This window comes from Clupea harengus, chromosome 4, assembly GCF_900700415.2.
Source record: "Clupea harengus chromosome 4, Ch_v2.0.2, whole genome shotgun sequence".
NCBI lineage: Eukaryota > Metazoa > Chordata > Actinopteri > Clupeiformes > Clupeidae > Clupea > Clupea harengus.
Genome location: NC_045155.1, coordinates 2,694,903 through 2,720,088, shown reverse-complemented (window position 1 = coordinate 2,720,088; position 25,186 = coordinate 2,694,903). Strand labels below are relative to the sequence as shown.

The window sequence follows — 25,186 nt, the reverse complement described above, 5'->3', positions numbered from 1 at the left end:
AGAGAGAGAGAGAGAGAGAGAGAGAGAGAGAGAGAGAGAGAGAGAGAGAGAGAGAGAGAGAGAAATAGAGAAAGACAGAAAGAAAGAAAGAAAGAGACAGACACTGAACAGGCAGGCAGACAGACAGACAGACAGACAGACAGACAGACAGACACTGAACAGGCAGACAGACAGACAGACAGACAGACAGACAGACAGACAGACAGACAGACAGACAATGTGAGCGTGTAGGTTCAAGGGGGTAAGTCGAAATGAAAATGAGTCAGATAAGGAAATGTGATTTGTGATAGGCAAACCCCTACAGAGAGAAAGATTTTGGAAACCGCCATGCTGCAAAACAACTCGGCCTGATGTCGGTTCTGGTGAGCCCTGGTGGTCGGCGAGTAATGGCGGGGCGAGACGCCACAGTTTCCCCAACATTTCCCAACATTTGATCGGATCCGTGCTACTCCCACTCGCACTCCCACTGGCATGTTTTCAGAACTCGTCTGAATCGTTCAGGAACCTGACTAAGCCAAAATGGGATGACAAAACCTCCAGTCACGAAGATCTAATTATATAAGCCCCCCTTTTCCTTGCCTTTCTTCTTGGACTCCTTCGTTCAGCGGTCAGAACGCACGGGGCCAGATTTAGCCTCAGATGAGAATGTCACACAGCCAAAATCACCCATCACTATTGAGACAATGTTGATGAGCTATTTAGGGATATTGCTGGGATGGACTGTGAAAGCGATGCGACCAGATGGAATGTATGTGATTAACACACGCACACAAACACACACACACACACACACACACACACACACACACACACACACACACACACACACACACACACACACACACACACACACACACACACACACACACACACACACACACACAAACACACACACACACACACACAGACACAGACACACACTGAATATGTCTAGTCTACTGAAAAGACAAGCAGTGCATGCTCCTGTTCCGGCGATTTCTGATAGACCCCCTCCCCTCTTCTCCTTTCCCCGAGTCCATAATTGATTAGAACATCACACTGCACCATCCGAGAGCCAAAGTTCCTGGAACAGCGCAGCAGGTGCATTATGATGACTGCACCCAGACCAGTTGGTGCAAGCCGATAGCCTGAAGAGTGCCAGAGATTTGTGAATGGCCGGGGCGAGAGCGAGACAGAGAGAGACAGGCGAGAGAGAGAGACAGGCGAGAGAGAGAGACAGGCGAGAGAGAGAGAGACAGGGGAGAGAGAGAGACAGGCGAGAGAGAGACAGGCGAGAGAGAGAGAGACAGGCGAGAGCGAGAGAGCGAGAGACAGGCGAGAGAGAGAGACAGGCGAGAGAGAGAGACAGGCGAGAGAGAGAGAGACAGGCGAGAGAGAGAGACAGGCGAGAGAGAGAGAGACAGGCGAGAGAGAGAGACAGGTGAGAGAGAGAGAGAGACAGGCGAGAGAGAGAGACAGGCGAGAGAGAGAGACAGGCGAGAGCGAGAGAGACAGGCGAGAGAGAGAGAGACAGGCGAGAGAGAGAGACAGGCGAGAGAGAGAGAGACAGGCGAGAGAGAGAGACAGGCGAGAGAGCGAGACAGGCGAGAGAGAGAGAGTCAGGCGAGACAGAGAGACAGGCGAGAGAGAGAGACAGGCGAGAGAGAGAGACAGGCGAGAGCGAGAGACAGGCGAGAGAGAGAGACAGGCGAGAGAGAGAGACAGGCAAGAGAGCGAGACAGGCGAGAGCGAGAGACAGGCGAGAGCGAGAGACAGGCGATGGTACATTATAACTGCTTCTGCTTCCTCTTCACTCTCTATGTTTTCGCCGTTCCTCATGTGGTCTGTGATGATGTCATTCTGTGATTTGCCATGCGTAGATACCCTCCTACTCAGTCACACAAATATGCAAACATGCACACACATACACACATACTAAACATAACACAAACACAGTTAAGGGAGTGTGAGTGTGTGTGTGTGTGTGTGTGTGTGTGTGTGTGAGTCAACATAGCCAAACCCACCTCCGCCCACACAGCTCGCCCGTAACCATGTTACAGGCCACTGAGGCATGAGGGCTCATGGCAGAGGTGGGTTCTGGCGGGCCTATGTGGCGCTGCGGGAGGCCGAGCCGAGGGCCTGGCACGGCCGGCGAATCTCATCTTCCCACACGGGCCGAGGCGCTGAGGAACCGAGCCGCCCTCCCCCCCCCTCCTCTATGTCATCCCATGCCAAACACCTACACAACCACAGCTCCACCCACATCCCCATGATACTGAGTAAGCATACCGCCATCGCAATCTGTGCTCACCCCCCCCCCCCCCCCCCCCCCCAATGAACAAGCGTTCTAACAACCACACCGGTAACAGTTTTACCCTGTTAAACTGTGGCTGTCACTTTTAGAGTTTCAACAAATAATGTGAGAAGAAAGCAGTAATGGTAAGAACATCCAAACATGTTTTTTCTTTTTTGGTGTTAAGTGAATTAATGGTATAAGTTTACACCTCGACTGTCTGCCATCATCTCATAGCAGGACAATCCCAAAACAAATCTTCCAGCACATGCCGTGTTATAATCCAAACCTCTGTAATCCCGGATTAGAAGGAAATCTGAGGCGGGCATGAGCAGGGAATGAACAGGGCATCTGACAAACGTGATAGGCTACTAGCACGTTAGCAATATCTGTACCTTGCCAAACACGACACAGCTTACATAGGTCGTTTCGGTACAGCATATTCCCATTCGGTATGAGGTGTGTGTACCTGGTGGGAAAGATATTTTTCTTTGCTAAACAAATGACAGAATCCAGTAAAATGAGGATCCCCCGCAAGAGAAGTTGGACTGACTTCACAGAATAATTTCCTGATCATTTGTTTTCAATTTGCATTTGCCTCCTTCAAGTTAGGGCTGTTGACTTCGTTGGTAAATAAACAAAGTCCTCGAAGACAAGCAGCGAATGCATATTGGACTCGAGAGGCTCCTGTACGAGCAACAAACCCACAGAGAGATAAACATAAATGCAGGGGTTTGCAAGAAAGGAAGTGTCGTCAACTCCAGAGTTATATTTAGCGGCCCGGGAGCAGACTGCTCCGTCGTGGCGGCCCAGAAGGGGAAACGGCTTATAATGGTGCTGTTGATGTGAAGAATGATGTACTGTCCGCCACCATTTTAGCAGCTCTTGGCCAAGCAGATGTCCTTTGTGGTCGGGGTTACTGAAGGTTAGGGTCTTGGTCTATTCTGCTCACAGGAATTTCATACAATGGCATTAGGCACCCTACTTTTACACACTTCCACCAATCGGCTGCTTCTCACCGCAGTGAACAAAGAGTTTGCGGTTTTTTTTTTTTATAGCCAACAAACTACCAAGCAAGGAGAACTGTTGCAGCTTCAAGACCCACCTAAGCGGGGTGCATTTCTCACTGCAAACCAGAAATACATGGGACATTAGCCTAGAAATTTAAGACTGTCGAGAGCAGTTAAACAATGAAACAAATAGATAATTCAAGGCTCTGTAAATTCCTGTTTGGACTCTCCTAGAATCCCATCCCTCCAAAAGGTTCCTAGCCCCCACTGACCAAGTGTCTCCCATGGCCAGCCATATTGGCCCGAACGCCCGCGGAGAGTAGGAATCAGACGGTTTTCCGATGGCTATTTAAAGCAGGGCCCTTAGACTCGTTTGCTATCGGCCTGGCTGGCCCAGACACGGCAGGGCCTCTAATCCCCGGGCAGCACACAGCGGTAGGTTAATCCTGCCCTGGGCCGCACGACCCACAGCCCCAGCGCTAATGCCAGGTGTGCTCCTCACAAGAGCAGGGACCCAGGACCTGGGAGACTCACAAGGGCAGCCTTCAACCCCCATCCTGAAGCACTAGCTGAGATCACAGGCGCAGAGTCCACTAAGCCCGATTGGCCTATACCGAGAGAGAGAAGCAAACAGGATGCTTTTTTTCGATCCATACCTACCACCAAGATTTAGGATGTTTGCTTCAATGATTCAAGTTAGGCTACGAGACAGCCGGCACCGAGTGTGTAGGAAGGCTCGTCTTAGGGAGGAAATCCCCGACACGATCAAGGCGTGAGGCCTGTTTATCAGTGCTCATGTCCTGGATTGACAGTCGGTGGCCGTGCACGTCGGGATATCGTCTAATCCCTACTGTGATCTGCCCCATACCATCAAATCTGTGGCATGTGTTCGTGCTGTCCCACGCTTGACTGGATTATCATGAAACAAGAGAGCCAACACAATGAGTCTGTGTAAACTGTGGCTGGAAAAGTCCCTCCGCTCCTCTACAGTGACAGAGACCAGGGGAGTGCCCTGAGGCCTGAGGGTCATTTTCTTCTCATATGTTGAATAAACAATGATTTGGACTGCTCTGCTATAGCAGAAGTCACAAAATTCCCATACCGACAAAGGCCTCATGTCCGGGAGAGAGAGAGACTGTTTTCTGAGGCCGACTGGTCAGCGCTAGGCTAGCAGTGCTATTCTGCAATTCATGAGCAGATAAGAATCAGAGAGAGGTCCCCCCCCCCCGTGTACGGCACAGCTGGCTGGGCTACGACTCGAGATGAGCGGTCTGCGGTCTGGCAGGTGAGTGTGTGAGTGTGTGTGTGTGTGAGTGTGTGTGTGTGAGTGTGTGTGTGTGTGTGTGTGGACGGAAAAGGAGCGAATGCTTGGACTCCCAAAAGCACAGTGGTGAAACACTAGCTAGCGCAGTCCACAGCCCCTGTGCATGAATACATTTACACTCCTGACTGTGGTCCCCCCCTATCAACACACCAACCCACCCCCAACCCTCTGCTTCCAGTAAATTTCTACGCATTCTTCAGGCCAGGCCAGGCCCTCGTCGTCTGCAAGGGCATACACAGATGGGCTCTGGTTAACCGCCGTGTACACAGCCCCGGCCTGCGAAGACCTGCGAACGGCTTAATTCCACCTCCCTCCGAAAGAAACAACTTAGCAGCCTTGCGCTAGGTCCCAAGGAATGCTGGCTATTTGAGCACCACGTGAATCAAGCCTCTAATCCTTTAATGAACTCCCATCTAACCAAGGCTCCTTCCAGCAGGACAAAAACAATACAATTCAATTGTGTGCACAGTAATGAGATTAAATTCAAAGTCTAATGTGGGTAACTCTCTTTCTCTCTCTGTTAGGGGTAAGAGTGTGTGCTAAAGCTTTTTGTTAAGACACTAAGTTCAGCTTTCGCCAAGCTGCAACGTGGCCAGCACATATGTTGGCTACGTCTCCCTACAGACTATTCTACTTTTCCAAAACAGCTGCAATCATCCCACAGACTAACTCGGAGACAAATCCCCAGTTGACTGGAGCCCTAGACAGGAACTTGTCCGTTTAATGTTGTGTCTCTCTCTCTCCCTCTCTCCCAGTGAAAAACCATCAATGCCGTGGAAGCTTTGTGGCATCTATTGGCAGCCCAGATTTCCAAAAAGGCTAACTTCAGGGACGGGTGATGTCATCAAGATCAGTGGTTCTCAAACTTTTTGTCCGGGGACCCCATAAAATCCATTTGCCAAGTCTCGCGACCCCCCCACACATTTTGACAGGATCTTATAGGTCTAAATTCAGTTTCATCTTGAATGATGAGACTGCTTGCTGAGACAATATTAGTTTTCATTATCCACCCTGATGTAGAAAACACCATTTCTGATAGACTATACAGCATGTCAAAGCCTAATATGTTGATGCACAGGGCAGCAAGATCATTTTGCGACCCCCAAAAAACGTTTGGCGACCCCACTTGGGGTCCCGACCCCTAGTTTGAGAACCCCTGATCTAGATCTAGCTGCTGCTGACCAGCAGCTTTAGGAAAGGAAACTGTAACTTACAGTACCAGTCAAAAGTTTGGACACACCTTTCTAATTTTTTGAGAAGTTTTTTCTTTACTTTTTGGATTTTCTAGATGGTAGATAACACTTTTTTTTTGTTTAGTACATCATTCCATATGTGTTCTTTCGTAGTTTAAATGTCTTCAGTATTAATCTACAATGTAGAAAAATAATAATAAAAGTAAAGAAAACACTTCTCAAAAAAATGTAAGGTGTGTCCAAACTTTTGACTGGTACTGTATACTACTAATCTGCTGTGGTGGCTAGCCATTGTGACAGTGGTCGTTCCTGTGTGGACCGCACATGCGAGATGTCCAAAGAATTTGCCCCGTCGACAGAAAATGACTACCAGTCCGGCGGGCACTGCTGTTGTGCAACATTTCACAGCTACTGTATATAGCCATTCTGCCTTGTACGTACTTTCTTAAACTCCTTAGTCCATTGCACTGTTGCACTGTTTGTTTGTTTGTATTGTATTGTGTTGTATATTTTGTGTAAGCACACTGAGAGTCACTTTACCAAGTCAAATTCCTTGTTTGTGCAAACTTACTTGGCCAATAAAACCTGATTCTGATTCTGATTCTGACATGCCGTGAGATAAATGCCCTTGGGTGAGCGGTGCAGGCGATGGTGCAATGTATTACGGACACGAACATCTTCAGTGAGTCGAGCAATGACACCAGGATTTTTTCATGGTGTAACAGCAACCCCGGTCCTTCTGGGCTTTGGCCTGGATTCACCTGCCATATAAGGACAGCCCTCTCTCTCTGCGACTCTCTTGCCGCAGTCTGCACAAGGGTGTACTTTTATCCTTGTGTCTATGTGTGTGTGGCCACATCTAGGCTACATATGTGTGTGTGTGTGTGTGTGTGTGTGTGTGTGTGTGTGTGTGTGTGTGTGTGTGTGTGTGTGTGTGTGTGTGTATTTCCATTGGTTTTAGGTTTTAGATACCATAGCAGCGAGAAATCAGGGGGCGTCGTGCTGAGGGCGTGGGAGAAAAAGAGCAAGACAGAGAGAGAGGGAGAGAGAGAGAGAGAGAGAGAGAGAGAGAGAAACAGAGAGAGGAAGAGGGAGAGAGAAACAGAGAGAGGGAGAGAGAGAGAGAGAGAGAGAGAGATGAAGAGGGAGAGAGAGAGAGAGAGAGAGAGAGAGTGTGGGAGAAAGAGAGAGAGAAGAAGGGGGAGAGAGAGAGGTCTACAGGGAGAGCTCGCCCTCTCCGCTCCGCAGCAGGGTAGGAGGTTATTAAATTCCTCCTCTCTGGCCTCCTCCTCCTCTCTACCCAGCCGACTCTACACACACCTCTCACTCCATCAAACTTAGCACCAATTCCCATTTCATGTCGCGAGCATCTCCCCTCCCACACTCCCACACACACACACACACACACACACACACACAGATATGAACTTTCCCACACTTTCCCAACTTCCTCCAGCGCTGGGAATCTCAATGAAACCAGTGCCTCAAGGACCCAAGTACAGCGGCGCCAGAATGTGGAGTATTGATACATGGGACATGCCGGGGCACTGCCAGACTTCAGATTTCATAACCAGAGATTTCAGATCGTCACTCCCGGAGAGAGAGAGACAATGGTGACAGCTCATGGTTATTAAACCCCGTTGCCAGGTGCTATAGGGGACGCAATGATGAATCTGCCCATAGGAGGCCAGGGGGCTGAAATGATCTGGCATGTTCTAAGGTATTAGGCTCAGTATTTGAGCTCTGTTTCTGGCTGAACCCTGAAGACCCTCAGCTCAGAACCCTGGGTGCCTCGAGGGAATGACCCAGCACTTAACCACTGACAGGCAGGTCTGGGCACTGGATGGCCCCACTGCCCGCTTGTACTTGGCCTGAGCCCTTAAGACAACTTCAGCATTATACACACACACACACACACACACACACACACACACACACACACACACACACACACACACAACACTGCAGCAGGTTAGTCCACACACACACACACACACACACACACACACACACACACACACACACACACACACACACACACACACACACACACACACACACACAGCAGCCAGGAAGCTAGCCAGAGCACTACAGGACTGCACTCATTAAACTGAGAGAAACTGGCAGTGGCTGAATGCCGCTTCAAATACCGCCCATGGCGTCCCCTTCCCACTAAATCCGTAGCTCGGTTTTCGACTTTGCCCCATTCATACGTCTGGGTGGCAGCTCTGGACCCATTCAGCTCTGACTCTCTGGATCGGAGGGGACCGTCACGGTGTCTGGTCCATAACCAGTCAGAGCCAGTCCTCGGGGGACTTGTCACAGTGTGCCGAAGTAGGTCAGGGGTAGGCAGCCCTATTTCAGGAGATCCGCTGTTAATCGACTAATTAAAGAAACTGATTGGCCTGAGAATGCATCACCTGTTTTTTTTTTTTTTTTCCCCTCCTCCTCGGGGGCCTTAATTAGGAGATAATAAAAAAGTTGACCCTAGCAGTGCTCTTTATAGTGATCCTCTCCAGGAATAGCCGACAATGGGGAGAGGGGGCGAGAGGTGCTCAGGGGACGACAGGTCCAGGATCAGCTCTCAGACGTCTCACGTCTCACACGTCACGCGTGTTATAGAATGAGCAGATGTGTGCAGTTTTTCGGGCTCTGGCTCCGAGAGCCGCTGTTTCTAGCGCCACTGTCATCACCAGGAGAGGGGCGGCACGTCATAGTTGGGCTCAACATTCGACAGCCAGCAGTCAAAAACACAAACAAACACTGTCGCCAAGCGTCCAGTCAGAATCACAAACAGTCCGAGATAGCGCGTGTGTTCTAAATGTAAATATATACACTGCACACCCTCACAGAGAGAGGACTAAAATAAACACCGATCAGTGTTTTCAGTGTAAACACGCGGCGAGAAAAAAAATATGCAACATTACGGACACACGCTTGTAGCACAAACACACAAGCAAATAGTTCTGCGAAATGGCAGCAATAACATCTCTCTTTTAAATCATTAGCCCTCCATTGCTTGCCTTAGACATGACTGCATTTGTATTCAGTGCTTCATTACTAACACATGAAATAACATTTGAAAAAGAGCAACTGTTGCAAACTAGCAGCAGCACTTGTTGGCTTTGAAGTGCAGACACTGTGGTTGCTAAGAGGCCACCCATCCACTTCCTGCAATCACCCTGCAAGGCCCTTATTTAAAAAGCACTCCAGTTCTCCACCCCCCCCCCCCCCCCCCCCAGCCCCTCCTCTCTGCCTGCCTCTTTCATTTGCCAACGTCTCTCTCACCCCCCCCCCCCCCCCCCCCCCCTTTCATTTCAGTCTCTTTGGCCTCCTCCCTACATTCAACGGACGCACAAGAGGAACAAAGTGAGGGAAACAGGAATTCAGTTAGAGGAGGGTAACGCGATCTCACCCTGAAACCAGCCTTTGCGTGGTCTATCACCTAGACTCGCTACTACTGAGCAGACCGCTGATGATGCAAGACTTGCTCAATTACACACAGACACACACACACACACACACACACACACACACACACTCTGACACACACACACACACACACACACACACACACACACACACACACAGACACACTCCTGTGGTTTTACCAACTCTCCGACTGATGCATTTGGGAGCGTTACATGGAAACAAGCACACACACACACACACACACACGCATACACACACGCATACACACACACACACACACACACACACACAACTCTCCAACTGAACAGACTGATGACTGTCATGTGTGGGAGGTGATACAGTGGCGGAGGCAACGGACTATAGAGAAGCCTATTGTTTGCAGTTTCGGCAGGTACATTACGTGGCCTCAGAGGCAAGGTGGTTTTGGCCTTGCTGTTGTCACCATACATTGACTAATGCTTGTGCCACCCTGTGAGCCGCTCTGGCTGTGTGACACTATGGCTGTGACGAGTGACGACTCGGGATCACGTGCACTTAAACAGCTGGGCAAATAGGCGGGGGCCGAGAAGGGTCTTTCAGGAAAAAACTGCTATTTACTTTACGGATTAAAAAGCGATCTAGCTGCCACTGCCACACCAGATAGCACAGAAATAGCACAAATGTCACCCGCGCCTTAGTTAGTGTTAAGCTGGAATGAGAGCATGAAGGAGACTGAAGGAGGGAAAAAAAGAAAGTTTGGAGAGAGAGAGAGAGAGAGAGAGAGAGAGAGAGAGAGAGAGAGAGAGAGAGAGAGAAGGAGACAAAAACATGTGATGCAGGAGAAGAGAAATGAGAGACAAGTCAGTGAATGGAGTCTGAGTCAGAGAAAACGAGAGCGGGAGGAAGAGAGAGAGAGAGAGACATGTATGGATTTGTTTGGGAAAGCTGATAAGTATGTTGCCAGTCATGAGTGTACCTCTTTCCCCTTTCCCACCCCTCTCTCTCTCTCTCTCTCTCTCTCTCTCCCTCCCTCCCTCCCTCTCTCCTTACTACTCATGTCGTCACACAGGCTTCCTGCTTTCGTCAGAGTGGTGTTCCCTCCACTCCCTTACTCGAGGAGTTTGCGGTGTTTACACTCCTGCCCGCCTGCACACACACACACACACTCACCTTCCAGCCCCTCCTGTGCCCCGGGCGACGCTGACTCAACTGGAAATGACTAAGAGAAGGAGCGAGTCTTATCTGTGCGCTTCATAATCCATGACACATGAGCGAAGCCCTGGCTGACACTTTAAAAGGCTAATCCCAATCAACCGGTCGGACTGTTCCATGAAACGATGGACTGTTAAGTGTAATTAAAAGGTTAGCTAATTGGGGTTGAAACAGCAAACAGATAACTAGAGCCCCACCTCTCAGCACCCCCACCCCCACCCCCTCCCCCACCCCACCTCCCTCTCCCCCACCCCCTCTCCCCCACCCCCAAGAGAAATGGCCGCCAAGTCAGGACAATTAAGCTACTGTGCGCGTTATGGGTTTAAGCGTGACATTTGAAACCACACCCACCGGAGTGTTTTGCAAGGCTTTTGTTCTTTCTCCCACTCCTGGGAGTTCCGACTGATGCATTTGGGAGCGTTACATGGAAACAAGCACACACACACACACACACACACACACACACACACACACACACACACACATACACACAAACCACCTCTCTCTCTCTCTCTCTCTCTCTCTCTCTCTCTCTCTCTCTCTCTCTCTCTCTCTCTCTTGCTCTTTTGTAACTCTGAGGTTCAACTCAAAAAAGCCTCCTAAACCATCAAGTACCGACTGGAGAGAAGAAAAAAAAAAACAATTCCCCACACAAATGCGACTCGACTGAAAAGAAGGGGGGAGGGGGAGAAAAGGCTCTCGTCACCCGGCCGGCACCCCAGTCAGCATGGGGTCTAAGAGCCCTGAAAAACATGCTTTGGCCTAATCCCCGTGGCCACACCACTGTAATGTGGGCTCGAGAGGAGGCGCTCAGTCCTGCTCAGAGAGAAAAAGCCTCCCCCAGAAGCCCCTCGCCGCGTCCTCGTGTAAGCCCTACCGGCCTTTTAAATATAGAAAGTGACCGACTGCTGAGAAAAATGCTCCCCGCCGCGGCGTCCACACCCAACCCCAACAATCGCCTCTCTCATAATCTCATCCGAAAGGCCCCACTCAGAGGAGAGAGAGGGGGAGAGAGAGGGAGAGAGAGAGAGAGAGAGGGAGAGAGAGGGAGAGAGAGAGAGAGGGAGAGAGGGAGTGGGAGGGAGAGAGGGAGAGGGAGAGAAAGAGGGAGTGGGAGAGAAGAGAGAAGGAGAGAAATAGGGAGTGGGAGAGAGAGAGAGAGAAGGAGAGAAAGAGGGAGTGGGAGAGAAGACAGAAGGAGAGAAAGAGGGAGTGGGAGAGAAGAGAGAAGGAGAGAGGGAGAGAAAGAGGGAGTGGGAGAGAAGACAGAAGGAGAGAAAGAGGGAGTGGGAGAGAAGAGAGAAGGTGAGAGGTGATGTTTGGGAGTGGGCTGGTGAGTCATGCTTCAATGCACAGATTTGTGGCCATGCCTCAGCCTCGTGTTTACAGTTACATACTTCGAAACTCCTTAAGAATGACAGAATAAAGTCCAAACCTTTGACTAATATGTTGAAACTGACCTTGGGGGGTGGTGGGGAGGGAGGAGAGAGAATGACCTGAAAGAGCCGAGAGATGAGAGAGGGGGAGAGGGGAGGGACTGGGAGAGAAGAGAGAAGGAGAGAAAGAGGGAGTGGGAGAGAGAGAGAGAGAGAGGGGGAGAGGGGAGGGACTGGGAGAGAAGAGAGAAGGAGAGAAAGAGGGAGTGGGAGAGAGAGAGAGAGAGAGGGGGAGAGGGGAGGGACTGGGAGAGAAGAGAGAAGGAGAGAAAGAGGGAGTGGGAGAGAGAGAGAGAGAGGGGGGGGAGAGGGGAGGGACTGGGAGAGAAGAGAGAAGGAGAGAAAGAGGGAGTGGGAGAGAGAGAGAGAGAGAGAGAGGGGGAGAGGGGGAGAGGGGAGGGACTGGGGGCATAAGGGAAGAGCCCCCAGTCTGTGGTCATTAGTCTTGCTGGGCATGTAACAGTGACCCACATCCCTGTGCCAACACGCCGGTCCTGACGCCTGAGAACCGGTGTAATGATGGGTTAGCACGCTAGACACGTCCCTCTAGCAGGGAGCAGAGACTAGTGCACAGGCCGAGTAGTGCGTGTAGCTCTGCTCCTGCTCCTGCTCCTGCTCCTGCTCCTGCTCCTGCTCCTGCTCCTGCTCCTGCTCAACCAATCACACTTGGAGCAGCTCCCAGCAGGAGAGAACAGAGCTGAGGAGGAGAGAACAGGAGAGAACAGAGCTGAGGAGGAGAGAACAGAGCTGAGGAGGAGAGAACAGAGCTGAGGAGGAGAGAACAGAGCTGAGGAGGAGAGAACAGGGCAGAACAGAGCTGAGGAGGAGAGAACAGGAGAGAACAGAGCTGAGGAGGAGAGAACAGGAGAGAACAGAGCTGAGGAGGAGAGAACAGAGCTGAGGAGGAGAGAACAGGGCAGCAGACTGACCGATGAAGCCCAGCTGAGAGAACTCTAGGTAGAGCCACTCCTCTGACGACACACCAGTAGCAAACGTCTTCATCATATCAGAGTAGCCATGGGCTTCAGAGATGCCAGTCAAAGGTAGACAGCAGTCACTCTAGCAAGAAGCCCGGGGCAAACTCAGTGAACTCTGAATCTGAGTGAGTGAGTAGACAAACAGTGTCCTGGGTGGAATCTGAGGAATCATTTTAAAGTACGCGGTGACAGCGTAGTTTAACGGCCTCTCACAAGTTTGGAATCACAAAGCCTACTTTCAATGATTTGAATATGTGCAAAGCTGATGTTATAAAATATAGAAGCCTACAACTATTTCAGTCTGATGCAAGTGCTATGTTCCTAAAACGGAGTGGATATCTTTAAAGAGAAATGGAACATTCTCTACAGACTACTTTGAGTAGCCTAGCACATCCCAGGTTTTTCAAAAAGTGACAATCCAGAATGTGAATGAAAGCAGTGATCACATCTAAAGCCAGACAGTGATTGACTGGTTTTGACTGCTAATTATTGCTGTGCTGTTGCCAACTGCTTGAAAAAAATGCTTCAACTTTATATCTAACTGATCATTCAATAGTGTCACCATAACCTGCCTTGTTTATATTATGGATACCGTCACAGGAAAACAAATAGGAAATGTTTACTAGTGAATGAGTGAGTGGAAGAGTGAGTGGAAACTCTGCCTGACCTGGAGATAAACACAGAAGCCATGCCAAAGAGTGCCTCTGTGACAGCTCCGGGCCATGCACATCATTCATATTCATCACTTCCGTCAAGCTGCCAGATCTGCTTCTAGGGGCTTTAAATCAAAACAACAACTTGTAGTCTAATTGCTGTACTAACAGGACTTTTCCCTTTGCCTCCTGTCTCCACGGCAACAGACCGGGGATCCGAGTCTCGCTTGTTTGGATGGGTGTTAGCCATTTGAGTGACAGGCCATTTTTTTTTTATTGGGGAGGAGGTGTCAGCACTCGTTATCCCATGAGACTGTCTCTCAAACTAACCCGAAGGCTTTTAAGAGAGTGGAGTTGAGCAACGCCGAGCAAAAAGGGGGCTGGCAAAGCACCCCAACACGTGAAAGGGCTTCAGGTTAATCCAGTCCACTAGAGCAGGGATGAGAGGGTGGGAAGAGAAGGAAGAGAGAGAGAGAGAGAGAGAGAGCGAGCAAGAGAGAAAGCGAGAGAGAGAGAGAAAGAGAGAGAGAGAGAGAGGTGGCCGTGTTCTGACAGAGAGTCACGTGCGAGAGGTCTGGCCCAGGTGGGACCGCACACAAAACACACAGAGCCCAAAGCGACGGAGCAGAGGCCCACCAAACTGGTTCTGTCAGTTTGACAAAAGAAAGAGAGAGTGAGAGAAAGAAAGAAAGACTGCGTGAGAGGGCGGTAAGAGGACTTCTCCCTGGAAGGGGGGAGGCCAGACCTGACGGAGGTGGTAGAAAGAAGGCGTTTCAGTGTAACCCGCTGGCGACAGCGACACAGTAAAAAAAAGTGTGCAGGTGAGAACAATTCATAACTCTGAAAACTTCAACTGTGTCATCTGAAATGGAAACAATGTGCAAAACAAACGTCCCCCCCCCCCCCCAGGCCTTCGAGCTAAAGCAGAGTCGATACAGACGAAAGCACAATCTTCTCTGGCCTTGGACGTCACTCGACCTCTCGTTCTGAAGGAGTAGGTCGTGACCCAGCATGACCAGGACCTCTGGAGCAGACGCACGTGTGTGTGGGGGCCAGGCCAGTTACCCCAACGCCTCCAAAAACGATTGATTCCACCGGCTGGAAAACTCAGCCCTGGAAACCAGGTCAGCTTGCAGAGACCAAAAGAGCTGAGCTGAGCTGAGCTGAGCTGAACTGAGCTGAACTGAGCTGAACTGAGCTGAACTGAACTTGGCTCGCACAGGGCCACAAAGGTTCACCACAGCACAGACAGCTAGAGTGCTGAGCTAGGCTACTTCATCGAACGGTCAGTACCTGCTGGCCTACAGTGCCACAGCAGCATCCCTCTCCCACTGCTCTCACAGCGGGGGGCGTAATGATTACGACCGGAGCCACACAGTTAGCATGCAATAGCCTGTGAATATGACGTGAAAATCTGACATGAAAAGATTTTTTTATCATAGACGGAAGTTTCAAAACGGTAATCTACACAAACGAGGGTTAGGGCGAAGTGCGCAATTCTAAATAGTCCTGTTTGAGTGTTGTGGTAACAGTTATTTCAGGTTGTAGAGAAGTAGTTCAGCAATCGGAAGATTGCTAGTTGGATCTCGACTTCTGTCTTCTGTCACTTTATGCGCATGCTCCATGACGTCTTTTTACAGCAGATTCAACCGCTCCGCTCCGCTCCGCTCCGCTCTAGAGTTTCCGTGTAAACGCACATTTTTTCTTGTGAACGCGATAAAAAAAAAGGTACCGGATCCGAAAATGTTCCCGGATTCAGGCAATCCAGGCTCCACCGTGTAAACGGGGCCTCAGACTCTTTAACTTTTACTCACACCGCGTGGGGTCCAGTGTCGATTCAACACGTCGCTGTAGGGGGAATCGGCATGTGCTTTCTAATGATGGCTTGTTAATTATTCAGGAGCCGCCGGGCCCCTGCACCAGCACACATTAACTATTCACAGCCCCAAAGGCAGCCCCGATCTGGGCATTATATAACAGCCGCGTGGCCAGGCAACACAACACCTCCGGTGCCTTGGCCCAGTCCACCAGCCCTCAGCTCCCTTTTGTTGGCTGGAAAGGGAATCTGTGTGAAGCCCGGACATCTGATCATTTCCCATCTGCCCCGGGAAGCGCAGGCTGGGCTTTGCAGGCAGGCAGGCAGGCCGCTCGCTGAACAAGACAACCGCCCCTCTTCTTCTGCAAGCTGCTCCGAAAGGAAGCGACCCGCCGGCCCTGCTGCTGCCAGGAGATCCCAGGTGAGGAAGGAGACGTCTTACGACTCATCACGACAAGGTGCGTCACGGGCGCTGTAGTCCGTAACCGTTACTCACAGAAACACGCGCCTCTTGATCCGCCTCTCCCCAGGTGGACGTTCCAAGTGCATACTTTGAGAGCACTTGATTGAATGGAGCCATATCTGGTGATATGCACCCATGACTACACACCCGTATTGGTCTGAAACTATGGCTGTATCTGATTGTGAATTAGGACTGCCATACGTCAAGCTGTGGTGACACCACTCACATCTACAACATCTCTAACTACATACACAAACAAGTCCCACGTTCTCCCAAGAGCCTCTAGGGTTAATGCTGTCATTTGATAGGGAACATTCCTCTAGCGCGCCTCAGTGGATGCCTCCTGTTGACATCTAACAGAAGGGCTGGGTAGCATGAAGTCTAGAGTAGCGATTGTGACAAAGTCTGTCATCAGCCAAATGAAGGGCCTGCTGCCTACCGAGCGACCATGCAAACCTGCCATTTGGCCGTCCATGCAACCTGGGTCCAACCCCTCCATAAGCTAGTGCTACTACCCACGGTAGACAATGCTAAGTTTGCTTGGCAGAGCCGCTGTAGGTGAGAGGCGGAGGGGTTGGAGTGGCTGATGCCCCTGTAGCGGCTGTGGTACCTAGCAGATGCCCGCCTTCAGCCTTCCAGGAGATGGAAAGGGGAGAGAGAGGAGAGGGAGAGAGCGGAGAGAGAGAGGAGAGGGAGAGAGCGGAGAGAGAGAGAGGAGATAAAGGGACAGAGAAGGACAGAGGAACAGTGAGTCACAGCGCAAATGACAATCTCTCTCTCTCTCTCCTTCTCCTGCTCACCCCATCTAATTTCCCCCCTATCTCTCTCTCTCTCTTTCTCTCTCCATCCGGACACTCTGTGGCCTAGATAGGAAGCAACTGGCAGTAATCTGCCCCCGCCATCAGAGTGGCAGCAACAGCAGCAGCAGCAGCAAGGCAAGGCAAGGCAAGGCAAGCTGCCGCTCATTTTTTTTTTCTCTTCCTTCGCTCACGTCACGTCACACGAGGCACGGCCACGCGTCAGCCACGCATCCTCGCCCACATTCCCCCACACCACACACTCCGTGGCCACATGACTACGAGAGGGAGCCTCTGACACTCCCGATAAAATGGAGAACAAACCAAGAAGTGGCGGAAAGGGCACAATAGCTGGGAGATGGGCTAAATGAGGCTTGAAATGTGCTTGGTTCAAAAATAGCCTACAGGTTTCTCCGCGGATGCGCACCGTTCAAAGGCGAACACAGATGAATGAGCCGTCTCTGCGGCTCCAGTTCGGTTTCTATCCCACGCTATCGGGCGGCTGACTGAATGGGGCACGTTGGCAGGTTAAAACCAGCTGAACATCACATGGGCGCACAACACGACACGTCGGCTCCAGTATCAGATCTGCTGCTGTGGTCCTCACGGACCGCCACGATGGCTCGCCATTCATCATCAATGATGCCTGGGTCAGTCCAGTCCTCTCATCAGAGGCAGGGCGCAGCTCTGTGAACCAGCCCCAGCTATGACAGCCCCACAGCACAGGGGTCGAGGCAGCCCTGCAGAGGAGAGGAGGAGGCCAGTGGCTGTTTTGACAAAAGGGAGGTATGGACGTGAGAGACTTCCTACCATGGCTGCCTGTCCCACACCTGTTGGTGCCCCGCATGGGGGGAAGTGACCCGTCTTCGTCTGGGTCTCACACTACGTCTCCGCTTCTCTCTCACACTCACACACACACACACACACACACACACACACACAGATGCGTCACTTCTGCCATCACCAGTGCTGCTGCCAGCGCCACCGTTGGCCCTCTCTCTCCCCCTCATGCCGGGCAGGGCAGCTCAGCTCAGAACACAAAGCTTTCAGTTGAATGGCCTAAATGCCAGCGCAGCTCCTAGCCACCGTGGCCCAGACCGGCTCAAAGGAGCTCATTGTGTCCCCGTGATCACTGGGGACTCGCAGAATCGGCCTGTTATTTAAGAGGACATTTGGCCTGCTGGCCAGCCCCTCTCTCTCTCTCTTCCAAGCCGAGCGTGCTAATGCAAGGCATTTCCGCCCCTAGTTTCTGTGTCCAGCTCAATATGCATGTCTCAATGGAAAACACCATGGACGCCCATGGTCACGAGTGTGAAGATGGACACATGACTTAACTCCCCACCCCACTCACATACAAACATTTTTAAGTTCTCTAAATTGGAGGAAAAAAAAACACAGTCACTGTCTACAACTTCAGAGATGAAGTCGAACTTACGCTGGACAGAAAATTCAACATACAAAACCGATTCCTAAAAAAACCTTAAAAGGTGTAGTGCACGATTCTAATCCAATAAGTTTGTTTGGTCCTCACCATCCTCTAGCTCTCCATTCAGTGTGTGTACTCAAAACAAATCTGGTGTAAGTACACAGTAGTGTGTGTGTGTGTGTGTGTGTGTGTGTGTGTGTGTATGTGTGTGTGACAGTCCTGGCTATGCAAATCTGAAAAAACCGCTGGCTCAGACCCGAGCCATAAACAATTCCACCCAATCAACACCTTGCCTCAGGAGCACGGAAGGGGAGGGGTATAGTTTGATTTGCTGTTCAGCACGAATATTAAAAGGTAAAAGTAAAGGACAGGTATTTAGCAGATGCTTTTATCCGAAGCGACTTACAGACAACATGCAGCGGTCAGGAAAGGAACCCAGACTTACAAAGCGGTGACGCTAACCACTGCACCAACACTGCCCCATATTAATATTAAATATTAACAAACCTTTCGCCAGAAATCACAGACTGTAGCTTTAATGAGCTCACAGCAAGGGCAGTTCACACCTCAGCCGCTGCCAGTAAAACACGCTAACTTACATGCTAGGCCTGGCATGTGCGAGACGTAGTAGTCGTGGGGACGAAAAATAAACCCAAACAATCCCGAAGACACAAGACACTCACACTATTTGATGTTCTTGTTCGTTCACATGTCTTCAAAGAAGGAAAGAATGGCTGTTGCTGAATTAGGAAACAGAGTGTGCGTGTGTGTTTTTCGCTCATCGGACGGCTATGAGACTGAGTCATCTCAGCTGGACCAGGCAAGCCCAGGTGGTGGAGCAGAGGGCCTGACACCGGGGTGCTGGAGGTGGGGTTGTGGAAGGGCGATCAGCACTGATGTGACAGACTTGCAGACCCGCTGCAGAGGCTAGCAGCTGTTCCAAGCAGAGAGAAGGAGCAGGGAGAGAGAGGGGGGGGGCATCAAAGAGGCCGTGTCACGGCCGTTGGAGTGTCCGCAAACACACAACACACACTTCCTCTGCATTACTCACCTGCCCCCAGGCCGTAAACACACCGCCATACACCCACTCCCTCCCCACACCCACACACACACACACACACACAAACGTTGCTGGAAGGGGGTTTTATTTCCTCTTTTGTAAAAGTGTCACCACAACACATGCTCAACACAGTGCCTAATGATATACTGAGATGTACAGGAGAAAAAAAAAGTATTTTTTATGATTTTGTGATATTCTTTTGATTTTCAAAAGGTAAGATGCTTTAGGAGGGGGAGATTATGGCTTTATCTGGCCTCATAATTCAACCCTCTCCCATGGTGCTACTGATTATAACCATGGCTGTTCTGATTAGCCTCTGTTGCTATGGCCCGTTTAGAGTGGCATCATGCCCTGGGCATGAAAATAAGGCTGCTGTCTGAATCCCACACAGTACACATCGCTGTGGTTGTATAACTGTATTACTCCGTCGAACATCCCCCGCCGCACCCCTACATCCTGAGGTGTAACATTAGTGCCATTTTATTACGATGTGAATTTAACTCTATCTATACTGTGCTACATAGCACCTGCAGCAACTGAGCTAGTTAGGTGTATGGTGCCTTTAATAGCCTGCCAGTGCCTCTCCTAATTAGAGGAACTTGCTGGAGTTTTATTGTGCTGCTTGAGTGAAACACTTGTATTCTGGCATTAGTGATTTACCCACACTTTAAACAGTGAAGGCCAAGGGCTACGTCACTATGTCTGCTTGAAAATATTTCACAATAGATGATGACTGGGGAGCTGTGTGGGTTAGGAGGAAGACTGAAGGCAACAACAGTCACAAGCAAGTAGCCTTTTGCCTCCATATGTGAGGAAGCCATGTTTAGACAGCGCATTTCTCCATTTTAAGATTAAAGATAGAAGAGTCCGAGAATGAGTTATAGTCGTGGGGTTGTCTTACAATCTTCTGAATAGCATATCATGTCAGAAATGACAACAGCCATTAACATATCTTGTCAGAAATGACAATAGTCATTAGAAGATTTTCTAATGAAATGAGGCAGATTTGAATTGACCTCTTAGCTAATATTAAAGTGGTCTAAAAATTGTTCCAGACATCCTTCAACGTCGCATGCGATACTATATCTAAGCACGCTGTGGTCACAACTAACGCCTGCATGACAACTGTCTGAACAGGCAGTATAATACTGATAAACCACAAAACTGCTCAGGAAATAACGTTACTTATGAACAAAAGCCTTCCGACAGTTCCTCTGAGCATTGTCTTTTTTACAAACAGATTAGGCGAAATTAGCTCAAGCAGGCAAAGTATTGCTAGCGGACAATGTCGTGCACAAGATATTCGTTTTGCCATTTAGAGCGCGTTCCCACAGTTGATTTGACTAGCTAGCAACAGTATTCTTAGCTAGCTACTTAATGTAAACAGTACTGCTGGACTCAAGTTCATTGTACACCGCACAAATTGAACTTTCGAATCACCCATTAGACATAACGTATCTTTATTCTATAACACATGTGTGAATAGCGAATACAGGTTTCACAGTACAAAGGACTAACTTCACGCGACACAACAGTAAACTGTGAAAAATGCCTCGTCCTCTCCCTCTACATAGTTAGCTAGTCTGGAACAAAAACACATTCACGGATGTGGTTAACGTTATGTACATCCCATCATGCAACAAACACATTTCTTATCACAAACATTTCGGTATCAGTCAACGACAATGCGGGGTCGGTTGGAGGAGGTCAGTTACATCCCCTTCATCCTTCGCTACCCTTACCTTCTGATAGCTCCAAATCCAACTCAGCCAATTGGTCCCTGACCTCTTTTGGTAGACCAGACAAATCCAATCCACGGTCTGCCATTGTTGAAGCGGTGTAATGAAGTGTACTTTAAGACAAATAAAATATGATAAAAAACTAAAGATCGGGCGCGCAAGAAACAAAACAGGCATTTAAATGAGAGTGACAATCCATTCGAACAACTCGTCCCTCCGCCATAATGTGAGAACAACTCACGAATGGCAATGAGTCGTCACGTGATCGCGTTTACCTCGGCTGCACAATGACCACGTAGTGGCTGTACAATACATTGCACCCCAAAACATGCTCCTTCACAGGGACTTCTGCTCCCTCTTGTGTTGTCTTAGGGAATGTACAACGCATACAAACAAAAATAAACAAATCAACAAACAAGTCATGCACACATAGCAAAGAACGATCAAACGCTGGAATGTGTAGTTATGGGTTCAGACAACAGATATGACTATTTTTTATTGCTTTTTGATGCTTGGCAGTTTTGACACATTTTCCCATACAGTAACACATGCACCAACACTCAGCTACACATCCTATGATCTAATGAGATAGTCTGTAGCACACGGAGGACTTGAAAACACGAGGTTCAAACACTTTGGGATTCTATTAAGTTGCTTTTCTTTAATTAAAACTGCAGCACGGTAAGTGTTCATAGTATTCCACTTCAACATGCATGAAAAAGTAAATATATATTTATATATGGTACACATATGTACAATACATGAACATTTTTTCTAAAATCACCAGTCCAACAAAACGGGAGTGTAAATTTTACCCAGAAAAAATTGACATTAAGAAGAACTTTTTAAAACATCTTTTTTCCTTATTGTTCATTCTTTCCCCACTAAAACTAGGTATTACTGCGTTAAGAGCGTCTACCAGTACATCTTGTTCATAATTCCAAACATTTTGAGGGAAATCCATGAAAAACAAAATCCAAAATAAATTAATTACTCTGCATCCCATTAGTATGATGTAGACAAGCTCAGGTAGAAATGAGGTCCTGCACAAGCCAACCGTGATGATCGCTCTGAAGTGGGAGCTGGCTGGTTCTAAGTCTCTCCAGACTTCCACTTAAAATTCCTTTGAAACTGTAAAGACCTGCCTCGTTTAAAAACAAAACACACAAAATAACTAAAATATGAACAAAGGAAAAAGAGGACAAAAAAAAAAAGAAAAATCTATCTACATTTCATTACAACACAAAAAAAAGATACAGAAGCATTTATTATGACAGGGATTTGTATAGTCCTGACAATAGCACGCGATGAAGAGAAACAGGTTCTTGGAAAAAAAGTGCCAATGACAATTACTAGTATGAAAAACTGAATAAGAGTTTTCTTCCCATTTCATAATCAACATTCGTCTATAAAGGGACTACCGGCAAAACTATGGCGTCGGTATAAAGTACAACACAATGCAAGGGTCACCATTGGGACTGTAGGACAAGAACTTAAGTCATTTGTGAGATATGTGTCAAGTAGTTGCTGAGCAATCATAATATGTATACACATACATATAAAACGCAAGACAAAGATGTCACAAATGTGTGATGTCGCTGAGGAAGAACCTATAAAATCAGGATACACCAAAGCATGGATAAATGATCAATTCAAAAGGAAGAATATAAAAGTCAACGATAAACCTGCATCTCTTTCGTTAGTGCATTTAGACATGCCCTTATGTTTTGGACTGAAAACCTTAATTTTTTTTGCAGCATTATACACTGCAATACAATACATGAGAAGGGAAGACCCATGTTTATGTACAAAGAGGGAACAAAAGAACAAAGTCAACTGTTATTCCCTTGTTTAGTTCCAGCCTCGCTTCCTTTCCTAAGGTGACTAACACATCACATTATGTTAAACAGGATGGGGGGGGGGGGGGGGGGAGATATGCCAACATTGTGTTAGAGAAACTACTGCAACACAGCCACAATCCATCACAGGAGAGACTACAGTGACTCCATCTCGCCATTCTATGGAGGTGCAGTTGCACCAAACATCGCCTAGGAGGCAACCTAGAGGTCTTACGACCAAATGAAAACGGGAAGAAAAAAAAAAAGAAAACCAGTAAAACATTGCCATCACTTCCAGAGCTTTCTTTCCAAATTGTATATGTTTGAAGGCATCAATGATTTAGTACATCTAATACAAATATAAAGCTTTTCTTGTTTCCTGATGGATGCCTCTTCACAATGGGCGGACAGCCAGATCAAGACAATGGTCATCTCCCTTCTTCCCAGCGCAGTTGCATGCAAACTACCTGAACCTGGGTTTAGGTGTCAGAGGCACTAGCGTGATTCTTAAGGCAGAATCTGTTTGCTTGATTACAGAGGATCATTTTTCCTGTGGTGTGTGTGGTGTGTGTGTGTGTGTGTGTTTTGATTAGGACCCACTATATAGTGTCAACTATAAAGTCCGAGAGGGAAGGTTCATTAACAGTCAGGTTGTTGCGCTCCGAGTGGCCTAGCACTAGGGACAGCGTGAAGGGCTTGCACAGGCACTGGAGACTGCCATGGCTTCTTTCTTTTTTTTTCAAGAGAGTGACACGAGAGGGCAAAGAGCTGCAACAAGCACACAGGGCAGGACAATGGACAAAGACTGGAGAGAGGAATAAGAAACAAAAACAAAAAAAAAGGAGAACAGATTTTTTTTTTTTTTTTTTTTTTGTTTGTTAAAAAGGCCAGTAGACCGTCAGCACACAGCTGCTGAGCCGTTTACAAATCAGACATGAAAACAGCACAAATAAATAAATAGGCTGGTATCACAGGGCACAGGGAAGTGGAGACACAGAGAGCCAGAGAGAGGGAGGGGGGGGGGGGGGGGGGTAGTGGCTACAGCACCATCCAGCTGAATGCTGATCAAAATGAGTCATAGGAAACTGGGAAGACTACAACCAGACAGTCAAAACCAGCCCACAAACAAACCGTCAATACATCACCTGCCTGTGGTTCTGAGAACGCTTTCCAGAAGTCTGACCATTCCAAAAATCAACCCTGGGGAACAATGCAGACCCAAATGCATAAGAGAGCGGGGCAGGCACAGAGAAGGTGGCATTCATTTGACGACATTATGGTGCGCAAGATTGCAAAAATGTAAAGCCTTTTCTTTGATTTGCTTATGGCTCTGCATTTTCCCTTTCTCTTGACTACCTCTGAGGGGGGTCATCAAGGCTTTTCACAGATATGCCAGAAGGTCAGAGCGGGGCTAATACGTGGGCATGATGTGCCAGGATGTGCCAACCACATAGCAACGAAAACTGCTTGAAGCCACATGCTATGAGAACAGTACATTAGTGTAGGAGGCCTTGTAATTATTCACCATACTGCCGTTCATGTTTAGCAGCTCACACACACACACACGCACTCAATCACACAACCGTCACACAATCTCACGTTAGCCACGCATGCATGTGCAACGTGTGTAAAACATTCCGCTAAGGGTGGAGGTGGGAGGGTGCTTGGTCGCCTTTAAATGAAGCCCGTTTAAAAACAAACAAAAAAACTATTTAAGGGGACCAACTTGTTAACCTGGATTTGCAAATACATCAAGTGTTTTTGTTTGAACTCTCCATAAAAAATACATTATAAATATTGCATTGTTTTGGTACCAATCTTGAGACACAGAAAATCTCTGTGAACAAACAAATGGATGAATGAAAGAATGTCACCATGTCTTATGAGTGAATGAGATTAAATGAACGAATGAATGAATGAATGAACGAGTGTACATGGCATGTTGACATGCTAACCTGGCCCAGGCTGTGTGTATATATGTTGGGGACACAAAATCCAAAAAAAACAAACAAACAAACCAAACAAAACAAACACATGGGCGGGGTCGTGTTAAAAATCACTGGACCGTACACCAACTACCAAACACAGCAGTTGAGGGGGGTTCTGATGTATTGTATGTGCATATGGCTGTGTGAAGGAGACGGGGAAAGGGAAGCCACGAGTGACAAGTAAAATGTCTAAACCGGCGCAGCAATCATCACAATGACAGTAACACTCGCGACGAAGTGACACTGCAGTCCTACAGTCCAGTGAAGATGCAGGTGTGGTGTGTGTGGGGGGGGGGGTCGAGGGGAAGACAGGTGGACAAAGTCGCTTGGATCTAGTGAAGAGAGGGGTGGGGGAAGAGAAGGGGACGGGTCGAGTCATATAGGGTAGAAGTGGGGAGGTTTGGAGTCCAGCCCCTGTAGTCTATGGCATAGTGAACAGGGAGCACGCGCTTGCTCGCTCTCTCGCTCGCTCTCTCGCTCGCTCTCTCGCTCGCTCTCAGTCCAAGTCTGTTCTCAAAAGGCTGATTAGCTCCTCGCCGCAAGATGATGAGCAGGAGGAGTAGGAGGAGGA

The 25,186-nt window shown here is 48.7% G+C and overlaps 1 protein-coding gene across 1 annotated transcript in view; it reads right to left on the bottom strand.

Annotated features, from left to right (window-relative positions):
* The window catches only part of dip2ba (disco-interacting protein 2 homolog Ba), a 64,785-nt gene extending 39,879 nt beyond the window's left edge, over positions 1 to 24,906 (bottom strand). Inside the window, exon 1 of the mRNA XM_031565784.2 lies at positions 20,793 to 24,906. Coding sequence (XP_031421644.1) covers positions 20,793 to 20,877 — 85 coding nt within the window. The 5' untranslated portion in view covers positions 20,878 to 24,906. The remainder of the gene's footprint in view (positions 1 to 20,792) is intronic.
* Positions 24,907 to 25,186: the final 280 nt, after the last annotated feature.